Genomic DNA, 27,845 nt, shown 5'->3' on the forward strand with positions numbered 1-27,845 from the left:
CTGTCACGCTAAGAGGGCCACCTCTCTCTATGGAAAGCACGCCGCATTCATCACACCTCTCCTTCAAGCCACCCTACCTTAGTGGAGGGCTATGGAGTAATTTCGACCACCCAGGGATCTTTAATGGGCACAGACATTGCACAGCACACGGACGCCTCTCCGTTTTGCCTCCATCGAAACACAGCCACCGGCGGCCGGGTTTGAGCCCGGGTACTCTGCCTAAGAGTTCCTGAACTGAACTGACTCTGCCTAAACGAACTCCAGTGAAGTCTGATGCGTTCAACGGAACGCCAGTTGTGTTCGATGCAACGCTCGATCGCCTGCAGCCAAAGCTTTCGCTCCACATTCAGTTCAGCAGCGTTGAAACCCTCAAATTTGTTTTGCAATGTGCAGAGCATTTTTGACTGAAGGCATGTTTCTGACATTTAATATTTCAACCCATGTTGCCAATTTGCAAATTCTATACACGGCACTTTCAGCATTGAATTTTGCTATATAATGCTGTGCTCTAAACCCCCAAAAAAGTGACTAATTAATTGCACTTATATAAACATCTTTTATTGCACTCCCATGCAAAGAATCTATGTCTTGCTATGCAAACCACCAGCACAGGCCACACTGGCATATCTTTTGCGGCTTCTGAAAGAAATATCTGGTCAAATCTGTATAATTTGAAGTAAGACATTCCGGTTTGATAAAGTGTAATTTGTAACATGTATTTGTAGTGCAATGTATTTTGCTTGTCTTTTATTTTCCAGTTAGTCTAAAGGAGATTCATTGAGAAGTATCAAGAACGGCAAGTAGCAGAAAGTTTTCAGACAGCAAACAAGTTTCGGAATGCCCATATTCAACGCCAACAACAAATCATCAACATGCAGCTGGCTGCACAAACCTTCAGTGCACTGATCAGGAAAAGCTCCAAGTTTGCTGACGAGCCGAAAATGGAAATGTAATGAACCAAGAGACATGAGGAACCGCATAATTAACTGGTGACAGCGAGGAGTGAGTAACTAATAATGTGAAATTTTTCTCAATGCCTTTGGTTCACTAAACTTGCTTCATATACACTTCAAATGTAGAAGCTACCGCAGCTGTCAACAGCACTCCACTGTGGCATCTACCTGGCAACCTCGTCATATGTACAGCGCTGTGCAAAAATGGAGAGGCGTGGCGATTTGGCAAAACTGTGTGATCATCTCTCGACGGTGCAGTGGGATCTGCATAGGGGGCACCCTGTGCAGATCTGGGCAGATGCTTGCCTGAGTACTTTTGTGAGGTGCACATTTTTATACACAAAACCAGCAATCGTATCGGATATTGCATGGTCTCTCTACTTTCGCACAGCACTGTACCTCAGCTAGCGGAATGTCCACTTTTAAGTTAGTTGCCATGTTGAACAGCATATCAGAACTGGCACAGAAGCTCTGATCCTGCTGCAGGCAGGGCTGTGCATTTTCTTCCTATACCGTTACAGCATGTGAATGCGTGAATTTGCATTGCTAATGAACAAGAGGACTTTGTGGTTGAAAGCTCAAAGTAGCTCTAAATCTGAACACATCTAGTGCTGCTTCATTCATAGAGAGTATTCAAGGCCACTTAGTAATAAAAAAAGTGAAGCACAGCATCTTTCAGAAGACTATTTCATCTCAACTATAAAGTCTATTAAGACAAAACAATGCAAGCGCAGCAAGCTAGGTCACATTGACAGAGATGTAAGTGGGAAGCATATGCTAAAATTTCTGCATAGAAAGAGGACCTTCCTATTCGACAATGGCTCGGAGAGGCTACTAAAAGGGTACAGTGGTTCCTGTGTTCAAATCGCAGGAGCGGAGATAACAGTATTGATGCTGCTTTGCTTAAAATATTTCAAATATGTCTTGTATGTACAAAACAGAAATTTTTCATAGTGCATGTCTTTCAATGGAAAATATCTTGTGGAGGCTGCAGCCACTCGAAGTGCTTAGCAAGTGCCTATACAGTAAAACCTTGTTAAACCGTAGTTGGCCGGAACTCTGAAAAAGTATGCACTACACGGTACTAAGGTTTAACAGGAGTAGCGTAAAATCACGCACTTACCTGCCAAAAAACATAGGCGGAAATCGGCAATAGGTTGAAAGAAAAAAAAAAATGCATGCTTTATTTTTGCACTGAAAAGTGAGAAATCTTGGTCTGACGCTGTGGTGCTCTAGCAGCAACAACAGCAGCCTCAAACTCATTCAAGCAGCGAGCCAGCTTCTCGGCCAGACCCCTTTTTTCGGCAAACAGCCGCATGACGCTTACAGCACGCACTGCTTCTGCCTCAATTGTGCATGGAGCTTCCATACTTTCTGTGTCGTCGTTATCATTGTTAGTCGGAGACACTTTGGTCACAATTGAGACAATGATGGCTTCATCAAACATCTCTGGCGAAGTGTCCACTTCCCTGTCGACGTTCCTGAAATCAGAGAAGGCAATGCCTTCTGTACCTCTCAAGGACTTCAATTAGCAAGCTCTCACAAGCTCGGTCTAGGGCGCTGGTGATGTCACTTGAGTCGTCTGCGTCACTCACGTACACTTCACGGAAACCTGCACGCTTGAGACAGATATGCACGGTTGGAGATTTGACTTGCCGCCATGCGTGTTCCAGCAAATGAATCGCTCCCAGTAGATCAATGGCGTATACCTTGTCGCATTCCATTGCTAGCGCCATTCTGCTCAGCAGATTCTTTCTGTAGACCTGCTTAACAGCTCTAATGATGCCTTGGTCCAAAGGCTGGGAAATTGCTGTCGTGTTTGGTGACAAAAGGCCAACTTCAGAGCCTTGAGGCCATCCATTGCAACGTGTGCCGATGTGTTGCCAAGGATAATGACAACACTTCTTTGTCTCGCCTCAATACGGCGGTCAAAGAGCCGCAGACACTCTTGAAAGAGCTTTCAAGTCATCTATGCCTTTGTGTTGTTCCTGTGGGGCGCCTTTGAAGCACCTTGGCTTGGCTGACTTGCCACTGACGAGAAGTGGCAGTTTCTCACTTCTAGACATGTTACATGTGAAATAAACTGAAATGTGATCCTTCACATGCTTGCCGCCGGTGCACAGCACCCAAGCGTTCTACTATTCGGCAGCAGCTTTGAAAAAATTGCGGACTCATCTAGGGTAAATATATCATCAGGCATGTAGTCTTTCAAGAAACTTCCAGCTAACCATTCCTCCAATCTTCTACACCTTCAATATCAGCCTCAGCACCTTGTTCAGCTACAGTCTTCGTGCTAATGCCGTGCCTCACTTTGAATCTGGATAGTCAGCCACTGGTACATACAAAGTCTGCATGGTTGAGCTGCAAGGTAAAAACCAGGGCTTTCTCAATGAAGAGGGGTCTGCTGACTGGCAGGTTTTTTGACCGAGCTGTTTTCATCCATCGCATCAGTGCCTCCTCCGCATCTGGAAATGTTCAGCCTTGTATACGACATCTCTTCGCTCTCGCGGCAGCACTGACGAGCAGCCTTTCCCTGGCATTCCAAATGCCACACACAGTAGTCAGCAGCAAGTCTCTCTAGCGTTTAAGTACAGATTTCTCTGTCTCCCTCTCGATGGCAAGGACAATCTCCGATTTGTCATTTATGCTGAGCACCTGGTGCTTTTGTCCAACATACAGCATGATGCGGACAGAGAACTCGCAATGCAGTCTACTTAAGGCCACCTCGCCGCATGTGCTAAAGAAAATGAACCAAGTTCTGGCTTATGGCAATTTACAATAATCGCTCCGGCGCACGCTTTCTAGCTCATGGATGACAATTTCGAATGCCACTGGTCGACCGGGATAGGTTGTGCAAATAATTGCTGTTTGTCTGGAGTAACTCTAGGCGCTGTAGCTCGATCCGTTGACCAGAGTCTGATCTCACTGGAAGTTTTAGCCAGTGATGTCACTTCCTGAATTTTTTGGCGGCTGTTTTAGCAGTTTCAGAGATATCGGAGAAGAACACTAGGCATTATCGGTTTTTTGCGCTAACATGTCAAAGTATGTCTATTGAAAAACGTCTGCAGCGTTAAAATTATGCGTAAGAATGTTGCAGAGGGCCGCACTCCTGCCTATTTTTCAATCGCAAGAATTTCGCCGCCGGGAGGAGACTTCAACTTGCGGAACTGGATCAGCATTACTTGCTCCGTACGCTCTGCACATTCCGCTGGCCGACCAAAGGCGATTTGCGCTGTAGCGGTTGAGATCACTCTATTCTGGTTCTGGTACCCAGCTCCAGCCGATCAGTGGAAATCGCCATTACTGAGGTGCAAGGGGTGGTCGCTTGGACTGGTCTAAAATATCTACGGTGGATGTGACTCTGTGATCAGCTCCGGCGGTGCGCCGCTCGGGGCACACAGCTAGTTCACGGCTTGGTTTGGCACGCCCGCCGAGCGTGCCAATCCAGGCGGCCATGTTGGCTAAGGATAGTTGTCGCTGCTGCAGAAGAAACTCCAAAGATGGTGATAGTTATATTATCATCATCATTGCAGTTGCATCTGTCATTGGCTATGTAGCTTGCCATCGCATGGTTGCATTTATGGCGATTTGTCACATCTCTGGTAGAACAGTCTTTTGTGAAGCAGTACGCAGTACTACCGCCGTGAACTGAACGACGAAAATTGAAAATGGTATGTGCTAAGTGATACATGCGTCATAAGCTGCTATGGTTTATGCGGATGCAAAATGATTATGTTCAATGGGCGCCAGGTCGAGGACTTGACTTTACTACTTTTAAAACGAAACTACTCCTAAAGCGGGTACATTTTAACAGGGTTTTGTGTTGACTGTATTGATTTTTCGGTCAATAAGAAAACCAAACTTTAGTTGCAAATTTCTGTGCCATTTACAGTGCAGTTCTGAAGAGGTCTAAATGCACTATTGTGCTGTGTAAGGGCTTAAGACTTGGAATATTCGCTCCAACTTTGTATGTGCCATTGCAATGCAATGCAAAGGTGAATGCACATTTTTTTCTCTTAACTGATAGTACATGTTTGTGCAGCTGGTCGCCATGCCCTTTTACAGAGAAATCCACTTCATGAAGCAAAAGTCCAGCGTTGTTTTTATTACAGAGACAGCGTCGCTCATAGCCTGAGTTGCTTTGGGACGTTAAACCCTACAAACCTTTTACAGAGACCAATAGGACCATACTCAATAATACAGATATTTGTAGTAGAAGTCTTGTTGACACTGTTCCTATTTGCAGGCAAAAATCTCATGCACTAAACAAAATGCCTCGTTCTTCTGTTTGCACACCAGTACTTGTTTTCGGGCCCCGTCCGATAGAAGGTGTCAGCAGGACAGTTAAACTTGTAGTAGTGCACTATCTCGAGGTATTTTGCAATAACTGTTTTGTCGTTTCAGCAGCACCAACTGGATTGCACGGTCCGGGACCAGCCACAGGATGAGAGAATGTTGCTGCTCTGCGACGAGTGCAACACTAGCTATCAAACTTACGAGTTTCGACCACTTTGCACTGTGCCTCAAGGAAACAAAGTGCTGCTGGTATGGACTGAGCAATTTGTTCTTCCCATTTTATTCCCTCTATTAAGGACCAAGTTTATGTGACTTCAACTGTTGTATATACTATCAGTAACAAGTGGAAATACAGATTTCTGTTGATGTTTCGGCCCCCATGCGCCAAAACATCAACAGAAATTTGTTTTTTCACTGGTCGACAAATGCTTTTATGTATTTTTTATGATTACATCCTAATGACTGGTCGGCTCTTGGCTGCGAACGGAAGCTGGTGCTTCCCAGCAACTCCCAAAACCCAGTCAGTCAGCCGCTTTTGAACGGCCGGGTCAGAGCTGGACACCGCAGCCTCCCATCGCTCGAGGTTGGAGTTGCCAAGTGGCTGGAGGGTGGAATTCCGAGCATTTGATCATAATGTGTTCAAAATCAGCTTTAGGTGCCCCACACAGGCTGCACTATGGTGAGAACATCAAAGCAAGGGATGGGAATGTACAGGACTAAAGCTGGCGCCACGTCACCTGTTGTAGCTTAGAGATTTATGAGGAGGATAGATGGTTCGTTGATCACGGTAATGTAGAGAGATTTTGTGATACAATACCATGCGCTCACGAGAGTCTCCCCAGGCGGTGGCAGTCCCTGCTCGGCTGATGTATCCTCGAGCAAAAGAGTGAGCTGCTTTGTTGCCTGGGTAACCCATATTAATTTAATAGGGTGTTCCGTGCAGGCTCGGAATAGCCCCCCCCCCCCTATTTTGGCCGTAATTTTGACTTGCGAGGGGGGGGGCACTTGTTCAGTGATTTGCGGAAGTCTTTTTTCTTGTATTCTTTTATTTGCGCATGGCATCACGTGTTCTCTCTCCTTCGCATAATCCCATTGCTTGCATCCATGCACTGCTCCTCGTACGCTTAAGTTGCACACTGGTCATGCGCTGTTTACAGTCAGTGCAGTGAACTATCCTAGAAACGTGAGAGGGCCATTCGTAAGCAGGCATCACTTTTACTGGGTTGGGTTGCAAAGACAGTAGTGCATGCCATCACAGTTTTGATGAAGATTTGACCACAGGCATGTTCTTAAGTTGCTGCAAAATGCTGGTATCACTGCTACTGTTTATATTCATGCTTCGTAGCTGCTTCAGAACATACATTTCCTGCTCTATTACTGCTCCAGGAGCTGCTCCACAGCCTGTTTTAGCCGTCCTGAGGTCAAGATTGGATGTTGGCCGTAATACAAGGCCTATTCAACTCTGTCAATTACCCACCTAGTGTTATGTCGTATTTTCTGGATGGCCACAGAGCACGATGTACCATAGGAAGACCTTTTCCCAGTCGTCCTCTGTGTGTAGGTGGCCTAGGAGGGCCAAGATAGATGCACAGTGCTAATATATATGTACACTTGGCAGCTCAAAACAGCAAACAATGTGAAAAAGTTAATTACAAAGTACTGTTCCACAGTACACACACAAACACAAAGAAAAAATAAATGAGCGAAAAACAACGAAAGAGCCAGTTGATAGTGTTTATTGCACTACATATTGGGTAATAATCATCCATTCACTCAACGCCTACAAGGATGTTCGTGTTGACACATCTCGTGTCATTAACCACTTTGATAAAAGAAAAAAATGGAGGACTTATTTTCCTTTGAAAAATGAGCAACAGTGTTGCATTATTAAAAGCAAGAAGAAACGATACCTATGTCATCGGTATTTTACTTGTATTTACTTTTGCACTTCACGACTGGCACTCTCATTCAAGTTATAATATTTTAATATAAATAGAAAATGATTATATATGAATACTGCTAACGTAACCAAACCATTAATAATCAAAGCATGACTTATGATAAAACACCTGTGTTGTTTGCCAGCTATTGCTCAACAACAAAAGCACACAAAAAGCGGTGTGTAAATGAAAAGTAAACAAAGAAATTGTTATTCTTTTTGGTAGAAACTCCTCCCCCTCTCGAAGAAAAATATAGTAGTCTTGGGACAGCCACTGCTCAAAAGGCAGTGCCCCAAAAGTTATCCAAGTGGCCACATGTTACCTAGGTCAATCACAGATTCGATCCATCATTCAGTGCTGAAGTGTGCATATGTCTTGTCCATCCCTTCTACAGCATCCGTTTGCACTGCCACATTCAGGATGAAGAACCAACAAGTCTGCACTCAGAATTCACACAGACTAATGGGGGGACCATAGCGCAGAAAAGTGCAAGGCCAAGAAAGCTGCTTCGCAAGTTTCATTCACTGCTGTTTGATGAGAAACACGGAACCTCGGCAGAAGCTGTAGTGCTGGAGAAGTAGAACAGTTGCTGTGTGGTATAAACAGTGACCTTTAAATAAAATCTGAGTTGATATCTCATTTCACCTACTTTATTTACATTGTGCCTCACCTTTCAACACTAAAGGTGCGGCACTCATGCACCAGCTAGCCTGCAAAGATATTTTTGCAAGATGTTTGAGTTGCTTATAAAAGTATGCATATACTCCGTGCCCTTTTGTGCAGTAAAATGGGGTGGGACATATGCACATTTTATAATGCAATTCATACATCGGTGAAAAATATGGGGACCCTCAGGAGAAGGTGTGGTTGCTGGTGAAGACAAGCGCCAGCAGTAATACCTACTACAAAACTCTAAACTCTACAACAAGGAACACTAGTGAAGTATACATCACTGTCACCTTTTCAACGCCATTAAGGATACTCAAGTGTCCCATAATTTTTTCAATTCTGACAGCTTCATTCATTTCCCCTGCCAGTTGTGGTCTGCTTTTGCATAACACTGTGGTGTTTTGGCTTCAAGGCTTGAGTTACACCATTCCCAAATGCGTTCAAAATATGCTGCCCACTATTAAGGCACCTCTCTGCCTTGGTGAGATACATTTACTTGAGGCCAGCATTATGGAATAAATGACCCCTGTGTGCAATGCTATGAAGCACTGTTGGAGTCACTTTGAGCAGCATGCGATGGCTGCCGTCTCAGTGTCTACTCTCCTGCAGATTCTGGAAAGCTTATCAGGTGCAGAAAAAGGATCTTCACACTACCGCTGCTGCCAACTTTCTTCAGGCTGTGAAACGTACAAGATAACCGCTACTTTTTCTCTCTCTTTTTTTCTTTGACCACTTTGCTCAGTTCACTGGCTGGTCTGTTCACCCTTTTACCAAGTGTCCAGCAAGTGACACTGAGAGTGAAGGCTGGTATCCTGCTCTAGAGAGGAACTGCATCATTGAGAGTGCTGATATGGTGTCTCTGTTGCGCTTTACATATGGTTTCTTGCTTGCTAATTGCACTTCTTGAAACTTGCATCATTGCTGGACAGTTCAAATAGCAGGCAGCTGAATTACAGGGATCATGGATTTCTGTTCTGACAAATGGAAAGTAACGGTGCATGCATGGACAGGTGCCCTTAGACAAATAATACATAATTGGGTGTGTGATTGTGACACATATCAAGGGTCGACAGAAGGCCATGTGGAGCCAGTGTGATATTCTTCATGAAGGCTAAAATAAAATTGTACAACAGCTGCTGTACCATGCAGAAAAAAATCGGTCATTTTGTCTATGATTAACTGATCATGAATAGCATCTTACTCGCAGTGCAATGTGATACACAATATTTGTTTTAGCATCCCAAAACAACTATGGCTATGAGGAACACAATAGTTGAGGGCTCCAGTATAATTTCGACCACCTGGGGTTCTTTTACATGCACTGACACCACACGGTGCATGACAGCCCATTGTTTTGCCTCTATTGAAATGCCCCTGCTGTGGCTGGAATCAAACCTGCATCCTTGGGTTCAGCAGCCAAGCACTCTTAACTACTGAGCCAGCACAACAGGGTCAAGTAACAAAATGCATGCCATTACATTTCCTTCTAGCCTGTGGTTTTCTTCACAGAACTAATGTATACAAGGAAAAGTAAATAGCAAGAAAACACGTTTTATTGCACATTATATTCACATTTCAGCAGATATTCTCTAGGAAGAAATTTCTTCTAATGTTTGCATGGAAACCATGAACATCTTACAAAAACAAAGCAATGCACTTACTGCACTCTATTGTTAACGGGCAAGGTTGCATCTATGCTACTACACTGCACTTATCACAAAACCACAAGCCCCATCTGCTTTGGCCATTCACTTGATAAAACTAACGGAGACAGATGTCGCACACCACAGTCTGGTCGTCTCGCAACATATCTCTGCATACGTTGCATTTCAATTTCATGCCTTTCCACTTAGCTTCAACTGTTGCCAGCATTACTAGTCGCCCATCTTTTCTGAAATTTCTTTTTACGCTGTTGGGATCAGCATCCTTCTTAACGATTGTCTCTGGCATTCTCGATGCTATCATTTTCACATATTCCTCACCTGGAAGAACGAAGAAAATGACAAGCTTTGAGCAGACAAAAAATTAGGGAGACTCCTAATCTCGACCTGTAAGAGTATGATGCGCCAGCAGTAATGACTCTTGTCTGCAGATCCCACTGTGGATTCCCGTTAATTTACATGCCCTTTGCTACAAACTTAACCACCAATTCCTTAATTCATGTCTCTGTTATCCCAGACATACTCATTAGCATACAGTCATAGGCTGCCCTGTTATGTGACAGACGTCCCGGAACATATTTCAAATATAACTTTGTAAGCTTGAGTTAACAGCTTCTGCCATGTCGTGTGGCCTGGCTAGTGCACAGCGTCCATCTGTTAATCATACTGGCTAACATGCATGAAAAATACATTTTCACACAAACTGGTGGCAAATGGTCAAGTGGTGCACCGCAGATTCTGAAATGTATATCTATATGCATGCAAGGGTGTCATCATCACATAACATGATAGAGAGTTCTGTCAGTACCTGCAGTTAATGGCACTTCAATGCCCATTAAAGGACCACCTCAGACAATGATTGTTGTTACCACAAGACCTGTTCTAACAGCGTACTGACACCATTCCACTGAGCAATGGACATGTGTATGCATACCTTAGATAGCTCATGATTGTTGATCTCATTTATTTCTATGACTTCCAAGGAGTTCCTGTCGTGAGAAACTGTACACTTTATGAAATCGGGACAGCTGTCATGAAAGGTGATGAAAAGAAATAGCCAGGTCACCTTACCGCAATGCCAAATTACAGAGGGGAATATACTGCATGATACCAAGCTTGTACAAAGAAAAGTGAGAGTGAAATGGCAGGATTGTTGAAACACTGAATTAAACAACGAACTACACTATGCCACATCTGTCATCGAGGAATGGAAATCATACAGTCATCAAAAACACAACATGGAGGACATTTTAAGTCATCTTCACAAAAGACACACCTGACACACAGCTTCATATTTATGAAAGAGGACAAATCAATATGCAAGGAGTATGGAGATGAACTTATAATAAACCATATCTTTCTTACACGTGCACCAGACTCGAGAAAATAAGAGGAAAATATTTTGTACAATTTTGCAACAGATCCCTTTCCATCCCAGCATGATCCTAGGAGAGACGTGCAAATTACCTGCATTTCTGGTTTTCTAAAATGTTCCTAAACAAGCTACATCCTAAAGAAGATTTTAGTCATGTTCCTAAACAAGCTACATCCTACAGAACATTTTAGTCATTACACACAAAATAAATACATTAAACCTTGTTCTTGGTGCATGGCAGCATTAATCGCTTATGCACCATAAAAAATCAACACAACGCTGTAAGGTATACCTTGGTTAGCTATGTTATATGAGACAAGCTTTCGGTCTGGTGTGGTCTTTATTCACGTGAAAGCGCTGTCATGAGGGTCTATGTACCAGCGATCGGAAAGTGACCTATTCAAATAATTTTACAAACTGAAGTGCTCAGCTGACATTCAGCAATGTCCGCCTGCTTTGACAGCCTAGAGTGAAACTGTTAAAGAGAATACATTCTTGAACATTTAATGCGTTTCTGAAGGCGTTGCTTTCAATTACGGGGCCTACAAGAAGTAGCTGAATGTCAAACGCCGCCTTGGTAAGCTTTCTAGCAAGACAGCGGTGTAGCATGGAAAATCGCTCCGCCGGTCCATCGCTGGCGCCGCCGACTTGAAAGGCGAACTGTTCAAATTTATAGCTACTGACCACACCTGGTACACTGAATTGTGCATGGTCAAGGCAGAATTTCTCTAACACAGAGCACTGGTAGCTGCTTTGACAGCCTAGAGTGAAACTGTTAAAGAGAATACATTCTTGAACATTTAATGCGTTTCTGAAGGCGTTGCTTTCAATTACGGGGCCTACAAAAAGTAGCTGAATGTCAAACGCCGCCTTGGTAAGCTTTCTAGCAAGACAGCGGTGTAGCATGGAAAATCGCTCCGCCGGTCCATCGCTGGCGCCGCCGATTTGAAAGGCGAACTGTTCAAATTTATAGCTACTGACCACACCTGGTACACTGAATTGTGCATGGTCAAGGCAGAATTTCTCTAACACAGAGCACTGGTAGCTATCGATTTCGCGCCCAATATAAGGAATAGCTTGCTTGCATTGTGGGCAGATCGAGGTCATAGTTTAGTGCGAAGTAAAAGCTGCTCGTGAATGTGCATATCTCGATGCCAGCAGATGGAGCTGGTGCAGTACGTCGCATCGCCTGCAGCTATGTGCGTGACAAGCGATGCTTGCCGTACACAATCCTGTGTGAAGACCGTGATCTATGTTAGAATGGATGAACTCTACATAGCACCTCATCGAGAGTCGCGACTAACTGATATCATAGCGACAGTAGCGTAGCAAGCAGAATGCGGACATATGCGTTTGACGTGCGTATAGCCATGAGCTTGCATATCGACGTCCACCGTATCTTTATGAGAATCGAATGGGTATGTCGGACGTACCTTTAGACACTTCGAAAAAAAAAAAGGCTCTATTTACAAGTTGTGCTTGTGACAAATTCCCTTTCCGAGACTGTCATTTTGCTTATTTTTCTTTGTTACTTCATAGTTTGGCTAAAATGGTATTCAAAAAACTATGACAGGCCACTGGAATAATTAATTTGATTTGGTTGCAAAGTTTTAGCACCTTTTCTGCGTTTGGCAAAGTATGCTTCCATTGCTCTGCGGGAAAATTAATCTCCAAAAGTCGTGGGCCTGTTACTAGTTGGATTGATTTGGTTAACAATATTCTAAAGTTACCTACAAGTACACATTGTGTACTTATTCATCCATTCTTGTATCATTTTTTTCTGTAAATGTCTTCTAGCTTACGCTTGATATATCCTGTTCTCATGCATATTCAAGGAAGAAAGGGGGGTACAATGCACAGTTGCCAGTTGAATTTGAGCGTGTATACACTGTTCGTCTCTCCAGCACTATTTCAATGCTGTCACCGTGAACTGTTGTACACTTTTGCAACACATGGTACATTTATTTCAGGCTACACATCATCCCGGCCCATTCTTCATGCAGCTGCGCAAAGCCTGCAAAGGTCATATTGCAACATGTTCAGAAGCCCTCTGATACTGCTTGAAGGTATTGCAGCTAGTAATTCAGAGATCTGCTCGGCTTAAAAGTATGACCGGGCTGTAGGTAGCAGTTGCAGCCACAATGGATGCCTGTTACTGCTGAACATTCTTTAAATTTCGTCAACTTGGGATAAGTGACAGCTCTTGTGCATTGACACCTCCCTGAAGAATAAATGGCTGCGTTATATCCATGTATTTTTTTTTTCTTTCTGGTATCGCTTCCTCTACAAGAACTAAAGCTGCGCTTGAACCTTGCTTTTCTTCTGTGAAATTTTAGTATTGTAAAGGAAGATTGTAGGGCTGGAAGGATCTCCCCTCCGCCGCATTCCCGCATTGCGGTCAAAAAGAAACTGAATCCTGTTTTGCATGACTGTTGCGTAGCACGCACGTTCCGGCGCCTAGTGACGCGCATGTTTCATGCCAGAATGTAGTGGAAAGGTCGCCACAGGGACAGTTTCATAGAGCTAATTATGTGCATAGGCATGTATGTACTTTGGAAGAGGTTTGGTTTGGTTTGGTTTGTGGGGTTTAGCGTCCCCAAAGCGACTCAGGCTATGAGAGACGCCGTAGTGGAGGACGCCGGAGAAATTGTTTTCTTTGTTCGTGTTCACTGAACTGATCTCTTTACCTACTGCAGATTTGGATGTGGGGTCTAAAAGCCCTCCGCTATAAGCCTCAACTTTTCTCTGAGAGACCCTCCGAGACACAGCAACACAAAAGGAACAATGATGAGACTCAGGAGTCTCTGCAAAAATCGTGCAAACAATCACAACTGGTTATAACTACAAACAATGAGAAATGTTTAAGACATTCTGGGCCATTGAGTATTCTGTAGAACCTAATGTTTTCAACTCTTTGGCAGAGCATGCTTATCAGATTATCACTTCAGTGGCCTACTCATGAGCTGCTGGTAGCACCTCCTTCAAAAGTACTATAGCAGAGCAAGCATGAAATAATTATTAGTTACATTAATGCTTTGTGCTCTTCAAACTGCACAGTACTGGGAAAGAACTATCAGTATTATAAAGGAAGCGAAGATAATGAAAAAACACGCAACCAGCACTGATTGCCAAGGACATGGCCCAATTGAATACTATGGAGTTTTGAGGGACTGGCAGAACACACTCACATGAGGAAGTCAGCCCCCAAGGAGTACCAGAGCAATGGTGTCCAAAGCAGCTGGCACCTGAGAAGGTGACAGTGGTTGCTGGTATGTAACATTACTCTGTTAAAACTTGTGGACATTAATTTTCCCTTCTTCACTTACTCCTTGCTTTTTCACAGAAACATTCACATTCTAGGGGTTCAAGGAGAGTGTGTGTCCAAGTCAGCTAGGTGAATGGTAATTAACTATTCGTTCATCCAGGACCCAATCCAACCTGGAGGATTTCATTAACTACACAGTCAACGTCCAATGAAGTGTGGATAAATGTTTTGAAGTACAGCATGTTCCACAATTATATGCACCCTGCGGAATAATTTTCCTTGTTGAATTGATGCATTGTTCGAGCTCAAATTTCGCACAAAAATGGCATTTGATAGGCAATAATGTCCTCTACAACATTTGTTTGGTGTACTTGCCTGACTTGATCACGACGCAGCAATCCACTGACCCAGTGATGGCACTGGTGAAGCCATCTTATTTTTGTTTGCCTCTGCTATAGAAATTTCACAAAGGGAGAGAAGCCGGCAGAGACTTTTTTCGCTTTGCTCCGCAAACAATGTGATGGAATATTCGAATTCAGACTGAATCAAGCAATTGCCCCAAACAAATCTGGTATGAAACAATACTGCCAAGCAAATGCCGCTTCTGTACACAATTTGAGCTCAAACGTACAGTTCTCCAGTTCAGCTGAGAGAAGCATTCTACAATATTGATATAATTGCAAAACACGCTGTGTGTTTAACAGTGTTTTACTAGAGACATCTGTTCCTGAGAAACTCAACTTGCCAAGTGGTCTCACATTGCCCCATGGCCCCTCTTGTGCAAGGTCTCTGTCCAATAACCGCACTTCGCATGACCACAATTGCAAAATTTCGACGAACGTAAAGCCTTTTCTATTACCATGGCTGAGACAAACACAAATCACTTGTTTGTGATTTCTGACTCGCTGCCTTAAAGTATACTTTGTGTGCACAAAACCACAAAAATTAGAAGAGAGAGCAAGAAAAAATCAACATGCTACCAGCAGCAACCATACTGCACCACCATTCCGAGTACTGCAATAAGTTAAAGCCTATTGTGCACGGCTGGGTGGTATACTCTACAAGTTCTGATTAATATGCTACTGTTTGGCAGTGGCAGAGTACATGATGGGCACCAAGAGAAGCACCAACCATGACGACAACAACTATGATTAGAAAAAATAAAATAAAAAGAAGTATGCAGAGGAGGGCAACTGGAACTTTTATTTCAAGGTCGACATATGAACTCCATGATTCCAACTCACATGATTTACTGCATGTGCTGCTCTTCCCCCGTTCCAAACAAAACTATGGTCATGAAAAAAACAAACAGGATCCATGTTGCAGTGGTGACCCCCCCTCAAAAAACAGTTGCTGAATCAGGTGGCACCATTTTCCTGCGAATAAAATGAGTTTTGATAAATGCTTCCACCTCCGCAGTACCTAGCTGATCAGAGCTAAGGCACTGATCGTGAGTACAGATTTGTTTCTAGCCACAACTACTACTTTGCAATTATGGTGAAGGCAGGTCAAACTCCTCAGAATTAGGATTTGAATTTGCTTGTCCAGCACTCACATCGGTGCAGCTAAGTGACTATACAACATGCCATTCATAGGCAGGAATGCTTTTAAGTTGAGGTAACAAGTGGTTCTTGTCTTTTACATCGAAGTCGAACAAATGACAGCAACATATATAATATCAGACTGGGTCTACATCTACCCAGAGCAGCATTGGGTAACTGGCAGCAGACCATGAGCAGAGGTTGATCATCTTCGATCTGCAATAGTCTGGAACTTGGCCTCGATTGAGACGGCGCAAAATGATGAGCCTACATTTTATTCTGTCTTCACATGGTTACATCTTTGTGAGCATTACAAACCAACTAGCTAGCCTAGCAATTTACACTCTTGAATTAAATTATGAGCGATCATAAAATATCGTACTGGGTAAGCAAGTACACAGGGATGTAGCACAATATGTTTCTGTAACATTGCAGCAACATTGTCAATGTTGTAAAATGTTGCGATAACATTGGACTACATTTATCCGACATAATGAGAAAACTTTCAACATTCGATAACGTTGCTGCAATTTTAACAAGTAACATGCTGGCAATGTTGCTCTAAAGTGGTCTTTCCACATTGCAGCAATATTGTCAAATGATGTATAAATGTTGAACCACATACGATGACATTGCTATAACATTTACTTTATTGGCTAACTGTCGTTCTTTCAGACTATTTCTGCAGCCCAAACAGTAAAGCCGGTATTAGGTCACTCCATTGACCTTGTCACTTCCCCGCATGACAATGTTTATTTATTTTTTAGTTTGAGTGTAACCTTGCATGTCATGTGCATGCGATGAACAGTACAAGTGTGCTGAACTTTGTCACACTGAGATAGAAATATATATATATATATTTATATGCAATATATTTAGACTGCTGAGATTGCATTATCTTTCAATTAAACATGCGGACTAAAATTATAACTGCTGAAGAAATTCAGTTCTGTTTTCACTAATGCCCCGCAGCCTAATGGTCATGAAGATCGTCGCGAATCCAAACAGCCTTTGCCAGTCTGGAAGTGAATGCCGCAGAAGAAATGGAGAATAATGAGGACCACAGGGACGAGGAGCAAGAATACAAGGAGATGACAGCAAGAGAATGGGAAAGAATAGAACGGAAGGTCCCCTTGGGAACAGCGACAGGACCAGATAGCATACCCATGGGATTAATTACCAGATTAGGACAAAAAAGCAAAGTAAAATTGCGACAGTTGATTGAACAAACAATAAAGGGCGGTCAAGTACCAAAAGGTTGGAAAATAAGCAGGATGAGACTAATATACAAAGGCAGGGGAAGCAGAGATAACATAAAGTCCTATCGGCCAATCACAGTTACATCAGTTATATACAGGGTAGCAATGCAGTTAGTAAAAGTAATGATGAAGGAATGGGCAGAAGGAGGGAATATCCTCGGAGAACTACAAAATGGTTTCCGCAAGGACAGAAGACTAGAGGATAATTTATTTGTGGTTACCCAGTGTATAGAAACAGCAGCTGCAAGTCAGAGACCATTATGGATAGCGTTTTTAGATATTAAAGGGGCATACGACAGTGTAGATCAGAAAAAACTGTGGGACCAGTTGAAGGAATATGGCCTGAATAAAAACCTGGTTCAGTTCATACAAGAAGTGTATGCAGATAATGAGGCAGTGATAGTATGGGAGACAGAAACAACAAAACCAGCAAAAATAAAAAGGGGGCTTAGGCAAGGGTGCCCACTCTCACCGCTGCTTTTCATGATATACATGAGCCAAATGGAAAGGCGCCTGGAGCATTTTCCTTCCTCCATGGCTCACGTGTGTTTCCCTTATTTTAGCATAGTTTTCTTGTGGTCGCCGTGTTCTTGCTGCTGTGTTGCATTGCGGCTTCATAAGAATTCAGCTGAAATGACGGAGGCCTGCACAGAGGATAACATCAGTGGTGAGTGATTTCTAACCTACGTTGTTGAGCTGTGACACGTGTTGCCTGGCACAATATGCATGTGTTACCCATGCCCTTCGTGATAGTTTGGTAAAGTGCTACATTCATTGTATCATGAAGAGAGTGAAGTGTTCGGTAAGCGAAGTGCCGATCCGGCAACGACGCCGAAGAATAGCAGAGGCTGTTAACGACGACTAGAAAACTGTTCGGCAGATGTCAGTCCTGATAATGGTTGTGACAGCAGATCATAAAGAGAGTAAAGTGTTCGCTAAGTGAAGTGTCGATCCGGCAACGACGAAGAATAGCAGAGGCTGTTAACGACAAACTAGAAAACTGTTCGGCAGGTATCAGTCCTGATAATGGTCGTGACAGCTGTCCATGTCAGTGTTCATAGAGCAGCGTAAAAGTTTTGTAATTAGAGATGTGCCCACCAAGATGCTTAACTTAGCAATTCGATTTTTTTTTTTTTTTTTTTCAGGGATGCAGCTTCACTTGTGACAACATCATGATGTGGAAGAGACCCTCATCGTGACCAGCTGGAGGCTACCAGGGCACAAGCATTTTTAGACATGCTAAATTGTTCAGTAAAATGCTGACAATACTTGTTTGTGGTTTTCCAGTGCAATGGCGCATGTCCAAAGAAGGAAGAATTAAACTAGTCGTAATGTCTCTACTGTTCATAATATGTCTGCTTGTTTCTGAATACTGAACTAGGTTGTACTCCTACTTTGTATATGTATTTGTGTCAAGTTTCTGCACAAAATAGTGCTACACTGTGCCATAGTGTTTGCGTAAATAGTTTACTGAAGTGTTTTATATTTGTAAATGCAAGTTGGAGGGGTGGTGGGTGCATTTTCATGCTATGCTATTGTGCCCAGTAACTGTTCAAAACATTATCTCTGGTTCTTGTTCCTGAGTAGCCTGTGTGTTGTAGCTTTGTTGCAAGTTACTGAATAAAGTAATTAAATAAAATAAATCTTGTCTGTGAAATGTAGGCCCATGTGGCACATTTTTCAATCTATGCCAATGTGCCTGTGTAAATGTTCAGTATGTTATATATCTGCTTCCTTTTTCTGAATAGGCAGTACTGCTGTTTTATATTTTGTTGCAAGTTTCTGCAATTAATAATTTACTAAAGTGTCATGTTTGTAAAACTCAAGTTGAGGGACATGCACATTTTAAAGCTATGCTGATGTGCTTAGTAACTGTTGACATTATTTGTGCTTCCTGTTCTTGAGTAGCCAAATTGGCTGTGTGCTATGTATGATTGTTGAAAGTTTCTGCATAAAACGATTGTCTTGAAGTAAATGTCTTACATTTGTGAAACTAGCTTCTTTATGTCAAGCTAATGAGTATACTGGAATCAAGCTTGCTGTTAGGCTAATTGAATAAATTCTTGACAAATAAAATAGCGCTAAAAAACAAATGATGGTTATTTTTAATGCAAATGCATATATATAAGTCATTCTAATTGCCAGAATAACCACTTTCAGTGCCATTTTCAGGTCACAGCAGCTTATAGCGTATAAATGAGCACTGGTACAGAGCTGATGAATATTACATTTAAGGTCTCATTCAGAGCAAGCGGCTTGAAAAGTGGGGAAAAGCTGTGTTGTCCAGTGCAGCCTTTTAGGTATTCGTACTCCTCTGCACCGCACTGCCGTGTGGCAACGAGTAATGTTCAGTTGCTCATTCTTGCGACCTTAAGCTACCATAACCATTGTGGTACGGCGATACCATTGCACATGGTTTAGCCTTTCACAAGATAAATTTATTGAACAGCAAGCATCGATAGCTAGTGGCCATCAATGCAGCGGAATATTTCAGTAGCTCGGAATGTTGCCTGAAAGTTTCTGAAACATTACAATAGCTTTGCAGCAATTTTGCACTAACGTTGTCATGGGAATGTTGCATGTGTGCAAATAAAAAGTTGTACCAATGGCAGAAAGTGAAGTGGAACTCAAGAGACTTCTGATGCGCGTACAAGAAGAGAGTGAGAAGTTTGGGCTTAAACTGAACATTAAAAAGACGAAGATCATGGCGTCTTGCCCTATCAAGTCCTGGAGCATCAATGGACAAGAAGTGGAAGCTGTGACAGATTTTCTGTTCTTGGGCGCCAAGATTACCTCGGAAGGAGACTGCAGCCATGAAATTAGGAGACGCCTGCTTCTGGGAAAGAGAGCAATGGTTAGCCTTGACCGCCTAGTAAAGAGCAGAGACATTAGTCTGCCAACCAAGATCCGTATAACCCGTGCTATGGTCTTTCCAGTTGTGATGTATGGGTGCGAGAGTTGGACTGTGAAAAAGGCTGACCGCCGAAGAATTGACGCGTTTGAATTGTGGTGCTGGCGAAGACTCTTAAGAGTTCCTTGGACTGCCAGAAGATCAAATCAGTCGATATTGTCGACCATAAACCCTGACTGCTCATTCGAGGGTCAAATTCTAAAGTTAAAGCTCAGCTACTTTGGTCATCTGATGAGAAGAGAGGAGTCACTGGAGAAAGATTTGATGTTGGGAAAGGTTGAGGGTCGCCGGAGAAGGGGTAGGCAGCGAACGCGATGGTTAGATGGCATTCTCGAGGCATTGCAGATGAAGCTATGTGATGTTAAGAAGATAGTGAGAGACCGGAAAGCGTGGCGTGACATGGTCCATAGGGTCACGAAGAGTCGGACACGACTGAACGCCTGAACTGAACTGAACCAATATTAAGAAAATGTTGCAGCCATGTTGCATTAATATCGTCTTCAGAAGTGGCTTAAACATTGACTAAAAATTGTTGTAACATTGGTGCAATGTTGCTTCAATGTTGTCTTATGTATGTTGCAGCAACGTGGCAAAAAGAGGACACTAGCCACGTTAAGGCAATGTTGAAAGCAAACATTGCGGCCACATTGAGGCAACAAAGTGTGCTACTAGGTGATCGTGCGAATTCTTTAGATTTTTTTTGAATCACAAAATGCCCATGTGAGAAAACCGCGGAGGACCTTATTCACTTTAGTTTTTCCAGTGTGCGCGCATGGACGCTGCTGTTATCATAAAGTTGTTTGCGAAAAAAAAAGGAGGAGGAGGGGAGGGGAGGGGGTATGAGCGAGCGGAGAAGCGTGCTAAACGCAAACTGATCCGTAAGTTTTCTTTTTCTTTTCAATTACAAAATTCCCCCGTGGATTAAAGCTGTTTCCGCTGTTACTCTTTCGCGCAGCGCTCTGAAAAGTTCACGAGAACGTTTTTCTTTCCTGATTTATTATTTTTTTTTTCTCTACTGGGACGTCAAGCTTCGCCCAAAGGCGAACTCCGTAAAATAGAGAGAGAGAGAGAAACGCGTACAGTAATCCCGAGCTGGTTCCTCCGAAGCGCAAGATCGGCCGTGAATCGGCAAAGTACGCAGACGAACAAAAATTGTCTGGGCACCTGGGTCTTCCACACACTAACATCAGAAAGCGTCTACCTAACTAGGCCACGGTGTACCTGGCAAAGCAGACGACGCACAATGCTAAGCCACGATCCACCAAAACGCATACGGGTTTTAAAAACCTTTTTGTAGTGATTTGTTAATATTGTAGTAAAGCGCCTTAAATAACCATTAAACACATTGGCTATTTTATGCAAGTCATGAAAATCGGGTAACATTGTTCATAAAAAACTTTATGAACATCTGGCAACACAAAACTTTGGAGTTTATTTTGCAAATACTTGCTTTGATTTGCCAATAAAATAAATTTAATTATAATTTTATTGGACACAAACGCCTTAAAAAAATATAAAACATAAGCATAAAATATTTTTAATTTTTTAAATGTTGGCCACATTGTAGTTTTACGAAAACCTGGCAACATAACAAAAATCAAAATATTTGCAGGTTATCTGACCACCTCGGAACTCAACAAACAATTTTATTATTTTGTAAAAAAAATAACGTTCAGAGACAAGTTAACAATTACTGCATCAAGGTTACTGCTGGCAAGCTTAACAGTAGGTCGTGGCTTAGGCAGTGGTTAATTGGCTAATTTAACGCACGGAAGCAACGTCATAATCAGACATGACGTCATAAACTAGAAGTGACGCTCAGATATGGCTCAGACCAAGTTCAGACCAAATGAAGTCTTTGGTTTAATGGTGGGTTGCTGAAATTTCTTGTACTTTCTAGAATAGAAGCCTTCTAGAACATTTTATGTCTGTGGTCCGTGCTGCCTAGTGCTGATGAGACCGTAGGCCCAGCGATGTAGTCGAGCAATCGTGTTGCATCTTCTCTTCCTTACTGGAGAGGATACCCAAGTGCAGCAGCTACTCATTTACGGTACATCCTGTGCTCGACCCGCAGCTCGGGTCTGCTGCTTCCGTTGCAGTGTGGACTGACTGCACGAACGTAGCCTTCGGGCACCATCGCCGTTGGAACGCTGATCATTTTTCTGCGTCTACCGTGCGCGACTCTCTTGCTGGTGACGGTGTGTATGTGCACGCGGAATTAGCTTCAAAATGGAGATATCAAAAGTGCGAATATCTTCATATTGGTCCAACGGCAGTTTGCTTCTGAAAAAAATTTACTTGACAGTGCCCATGTCGTTTGGTTTTATTTACGCCGCTTTTTTATTGCTTGGTAGGTCCAGAGTTTCAGCGGTGTGCCATTCCCAAATGTAAAATTAAGTTCCTCTGACTTGCTGAATTGAGGTGCAGACAATGTTGCTTTACTGTATTTCAGTTATTACAGAGACCTTCAATGGGAGTACTGAAGGGCTCTGGTTATGATTCGCTTTACTGCTAGGTTCGTCTTGTAGTGCACAATCCAGGTGCCTGAGCAGGAAAAGGCAACGTCTGAGCTGTCCGGCAATGACTTGCTGCCCAGAAGACTTCAGCTGGGAAACATAGTGGATACGTATCTAGGAGCCAAATTTTTTTGTTGTTAAAATAAGAGAGATCTCAATTGAACCAAGAGAAGGTCCATTCATCCAAAGTGATACTGTACCATTCATCTGCTCAAAAAAAAAAAAAATATATATATATATATATATATATATATATATATATATATATATATATATATATATATATATATATATATATATATATATATATATATTCGTTTGTGTGGCACTGCCAGTCAGTTTGCTATCTGATGCTGCCTAAATATTTTAGAAGTTCTTTTGCTACCAAGGGCACTTTGAGTCTCGAGAATAATAGCATGAGCTAGCTGCACCAGCTATGATTCTCACCAGAGCCTTGGCTCTCCATCAAGCAGCCAGCGGCTGCACCAATCTTCATCATCCCATAGGTTAACTCGTAGGCCTCTGGTTCTAAAAAGACAATCTATGGACAATGGGGACTGTCTGGCCCCTGATGACAAATACCTATTGGCCTCCGAGTTTCCACCGCAGGTGCTGGAGGTGACTATGGAGGTGACTATGGAAAGCAGGTGTTACCTTCTCAACTGCCACAAGCTCAAAAAACAGCCTCCAGTCCAGCTGCTGCATAAAAGACAATGTCTAAATTATAGCCGCTCGTTCCCTCTTCCCCACTTATTATCATGCCTACTGAGAGTATCATTCGTTGGAACCTCTGAAGGTGTTCAAAAACTTAATTTTTGATTTATTAAATATTTATTAAGCACTAGCACTTTGCTTACAAGAAACACAAAATGACTCGCACAAATTTTGTGACTAATAATGTATTCTGCAAGGATAAAGCAGAGCAGAGCTCACCAATCAGGTGATGTACCACTGTAAACCAGAAATCCATTTCATGTTGATATTTCTCTATATATAGCAATCTACAGGGGTGGTGGTAGTACGAGTCTTTATTTCTGTTATAACAATGTGTTGACACTCCACTCCACTGGATTGTTGGCTGTGCAGCGAAAGGGAAAAACTAATTGACCAGCTCCCAGAGCCATCCTTGTTAGTTGCAAGCTTTAATGCACATTATCTACTGAGAAGATGTCCAAGAACCGACCCACAAGCTGTGTAAATAAAAAACCTGTAACAAGCAAGAGAAAGCATACTACAACATATCCCACTATACGTAAGCAGCAATAGACCTTTTCGTTGGCTGTCGACCTCTCTTTGCTACCATTGAAGTGGCTATTATTAATCTCTATGGAAGTGGTCAGTTCCCATTTCTCTAAAAGAAAAAACAATCCAGGCATAAATAATCCTAGGAAGTTTAAAGAACATGCTGCCGACTAGACATTGTGACACTCTCTGCATTACGCTCTTCATGAACCACTGAACTAAGTGCACACGGAAATACATTACAGAGATACCAGGTAAAGCACAAAACAAATTAAGACCATAGCTGTGCACTCTGGTTTCCAGTCTCTACATAAAGTGCAACTGCTTGGAAATTCATGCTGTTAATTGTGGCTTATTCCTCGAGGTAGGAAAATATATGCTATCAACTGCCGTATGATATGACTTCAAGTCCCTTCAGGCAGAGTACAGGTGCTGGGAGTTTTACACAGATCCTCCAAGTTTTCTGGTCTTGTGTGCAGCATGTGGGCCCTGGTTCTTAGAAAGAAGATATCTTAGAAAAAAAAAAAAAAATGTGGGTCTGTCATTTAAGTGTGGCAACTGCCTTTATTCTCTGTGAAACGCCATCAGAACAAATGGACCAATTTCTTTTCAAAAACCTCATGTCATGCTTGCAAATCCAAGTTTGAAACTACAGTGTGCTGGGAGTTACATTGCCATAACATGCCTAGAAATGAGGCAGTCAACAGACTGCTTTTGTCTGCCACTCTCTGTAGTACTACGAACATTGAGAAAAAGTACCACACCAAAACCTGAAACTGCCCGTTGAGGACACAATTCCCAGAATTCAGAAACAAGAAATGGTACGTACCAGCCAAAAACAAGATACATGCAATAAAGCCAAAAATAGCAATCTATATTACCAAAAAATGAGACCGGTTTGAAGGAGTAGCTTTGTACAGACTGATGATATTACACGCACACACACAACACGTTTATATCTTCTAAGTAATGCGCTGCCACCACATTGCTGTAAAAGCCATGACTGGCTGTCATCCATGTTTTATTCATCTGTTGAAGGCTTCTAAGAAAGAAAGAAGAAAGAAGCTTCTCTTTCAAGAGTGGTACATAAATCAGATACCCATACATAGGTGCTTTTTTTCTCAGTGGTGCCCATCAAATGTTTCCTTTGAAAAGGGAAAGTTTTTCTCAGGATGTAGGTTTTTTACATTAAAATTTTACCAGCCTAAACCTGAGCCTCTTTCCCAATCCTGAAAAGATGCTTTGTTTTTCTTTTCAAGCCCACACATCACAGGCCTCACTATATTTGCCTAGGCAAGGGCTGCCACTGAGGCATCTTAACCTCATGTAACCTTAACGTTTAAAGATCTCGTTATACACTGCAAATTAATCTTGTAGGGCTGATGATACTTATCACTTTCTAAAAGCTTCACACCCAGCACATTTTACTGACTCGAGTTAACCACTTATCTTGTGCTTGGCAGTCGCTGGCCTCAGATCCCCTGCACCGTGAAAATGCACCGTGAAAATCCACCGTCACAGGGAGTTGTCTGCTTCAAGTGGCTAATGGCTAATGGCGGCAGTTATGCTAAAGCCACAAACACACAATGTGATGAGACTGGTAGCCGAGACAGTACTCAGCTACAGTCTCATCATGTTATTGCTGAAATCCAAACTACATGTGGTTTATTTATTATTTCAGGGTTATTTGTGCTGTATGCAGTGCATATTTACAACGTGAAACACCGTAGCTTTGATGTCGGGGGCAGTTTCAGTGAATCAATCGATCTGAATTGACCTGTACAGAGTGCGTGCTGTTGTGCTGAGTGACCAGTTTAAGCAAAGCATTCAGTTGTAGCCTTGGATCAGCAAGGTTAATAAATGCTGCAACAGCAGGCTCAGGTATGTACACCACATCAGCATGATCCGATGAACTATATCTTATCCTTTTAACATTTTCATGGATGCTGAGAATGTCATGCTGATTGTTTACCCTGCCAATTGTGGTACCATTTTGTAAATGAGCTGTTACAATAGTTTAACCAATAAACTTAGCATTCACTTTTGTGTCTTTGCTATGGCTCTAGAGCACTATAGTGTTTTGCAACTTTATCGGAACAGTCTTGGAAAATTTTCCCACCTCGACCGGTGGGAAAATTTTCCAAGACGGTTCCGATAAAGTTGCATAACACTGTATATAGATGCTGCTTCCTTTCAGTCACTTTTTCTTCACAATGACTTTCAAGCTGTTGTTGCAGCTTGATGCAGAAGTGGTACAAGCTTTATGGTTATAAGAAATTATTCTTTTGATCTTGCTGCTCAGTGAAGCAATTTGTCAAGTAAATGCACAGTGGTCAAACCAAAATGGTATTTTCATACCTTAAAACAAATGTGTGCAGCACTATACATTGCAGCAGTGGTGGAATATATGTCTTTTTTAAATTTTACTGCCTCATTAGACAGGAAGAGAAAATGGTCTAGGCATGTATGCAGTGCACAGGACAAATAACTGGAAGAAAGCAGCATTGCGCATGGGTGGGAAGGGAAGGGAGCCTTTACCAAGGGGATGTAGCTTGTTGGTATATTGGATGTTTAGTTGAAGTGGGCAATTGCACTTGGGACACAGGCGGCTGCATTTTCGCTAAACACTGCTAGCAGCAAAAGAAGGGGATTAGAAAAAGAACAAAAAGATCTCCTGCTGTGTATTCTTGCAGGCTTTCAGAATGGGTATCGGTATTTGTAGAGCATGGTAATTATGGGCAGAAAATGTATAACAAGGATGGGCTATGAAGGTGAAGACATTTCCCATCTCTTTCATAGTGGAAATTTTAAACTGAAAAACCAGGCTGAACACCACTTTTTCTTTTTTTTTTTTTTCCAAGAAATATATACGATTTCGCGGTCACTCTTTCAAAGAGTGGCCCATAGATCTGCCCCCGGCTAATTGCATTTCCGAATGTTGCATTTCCCTAGGGTGCTCGACTAATCATCCCATGGTCGCAGGTTTGATCCCGCGGCCGCGTTTCTGCGGAAACGAAGCGCAGACTGTGCGGTGCCAGCTGGTTCAGAAACCAGGTGGCTTAAACTGCTACCTCGCAATTAATTGAGGCAGTGATTCCAGGTCGCACTTCGCTAATGCGGCCGTTTGACAGCATGCCGTCATTTCGATCGATATACTCTCCATCGGCGCTTGGATGGCGTGAAATGCTCTGTCTGTTTCGCACTGAAGCCTCGCACGCTCAGAACGACGTGAATTTTGCTCCTGCTCACGGGGCAGCTCGATAACCACTGCAATTAACGCGAGCGCGAACAATCAAAATCGCAAAGAGAAACGAAATTATACGACGGCAGACGAAGCACGAGCTCTGTGGTTTCGTTTTCGGCATTTTTTTTTTCCTTGACCTCTGCAGCTTAATTAAACGACGCAGGTTGTGTATACACATTCCACAGACACACGATAGCTTTTTCCTAGGTTTATGCAGATGCCACGAAATTATCGAAGATCGTAGCGCCCGCCCGCTAAACGCGATCGACACGGTGCAGGACGTTCTGCCCATACAGAACAGTAGCATATATATATATATATATATATATATAGAGAGAGAGAGAGAGAGCGAAGGGTACGCTTCATTTAAAGAAACATTTTATTGGACTCGACGTTTCGACCAGAAACTGGCCTTCATCACTCCTGATGAAGGCCAGTTTTTTTTTAATTTTTTAAGCGGCCAAGTGCGTTAAATGTTCTCGCATATATATATATATATATATATATATATATATATATATATATATATACAGCCCTTAAACGTATCGGGATATTATTATTTTTTTAATGCTTTTGTAGTAAATTTTGACCAGAATTAGTCATATGGTGATTATATATATATATATATATATATATATATATATATATATATATATATATATATATATATATATATATATATATATATGTTGGGTTTGTAGGAGGTGGAAGACGGCTGTTGCGGCGCGCGTCTTTCTCTCCCTCTTCCTTTTCTTTTATCTCTACTCTCTTTCTTCTGTCCGCACGAGGCAGCGGAGGTGGCTCAGCCAGTTGCAGGCCCGTGCATTTTCTTTTCCTTCTTCCTACAACCACAACAAAAACCCCACGGTGCACAATTACTACTGGATCTTCTTTTTTTTTTTCTCACGTGCTCCGGATTCGGTACATATTATACTGGCCGTTTACTGACTGGTACGCTTACTTTATTATTCTT

At 42.5% G+C, this 27,845-nt stretch overlaps 1 protein-coding gene across 9 annotated transcripts in view; it reads right to left on the bottom strand.

Annotated features, from left to right (window-relative positions):
- LOC146170950 (uncharacterized) overlaps positions 1–27,845 on the bottom strand; it is a 720,860-nt gene that overhangs the window by 687,894 nt on the left and 5,121 nt on the right. Inside the window, exons 2-3 of one of the 9 annotated variants that reach the window (XM_084586593.1) lie at positions 23,041–23,085; positions 15,340–15,535 (exon numbers count right to left, since the gene is read on the bottom strand). The exons of the other annotated variants lie outside the window; for them this stretch is intronic. Coding sequence (XP_084442719.1) covers positions 15,499–15,535; positions 23,041–23,085 — 82 coding nt within the window. The 3' untranslated portion in view covers positions 15,340–15,498. Of the gene's footprint in view, positions 1–15,339; positions 15,536–23,040; positions 23,086–27,845 lie in introns of those variants that run through there. 9 annotated transcript variants of the gene reach the window in all.

The sequence above is a fragment of the Amblyomma maculatum genome, unplaced genomic scaffold (assembly GCF_055883805.1).
Source record: "Amblyomma maculatum isolate TAMU_Amacu unplaced genomic scaffold, ASM5588380v1 scaffold_24, whole genome shotgun sequence".
Taxonomy (NCBI): domain Eukaryota; kingdom Metazoa; phylum Arthropoda; class Arachnida; order Ixodida; family Ixodidae; genus Amblyomma; species Amblyomma maculatum.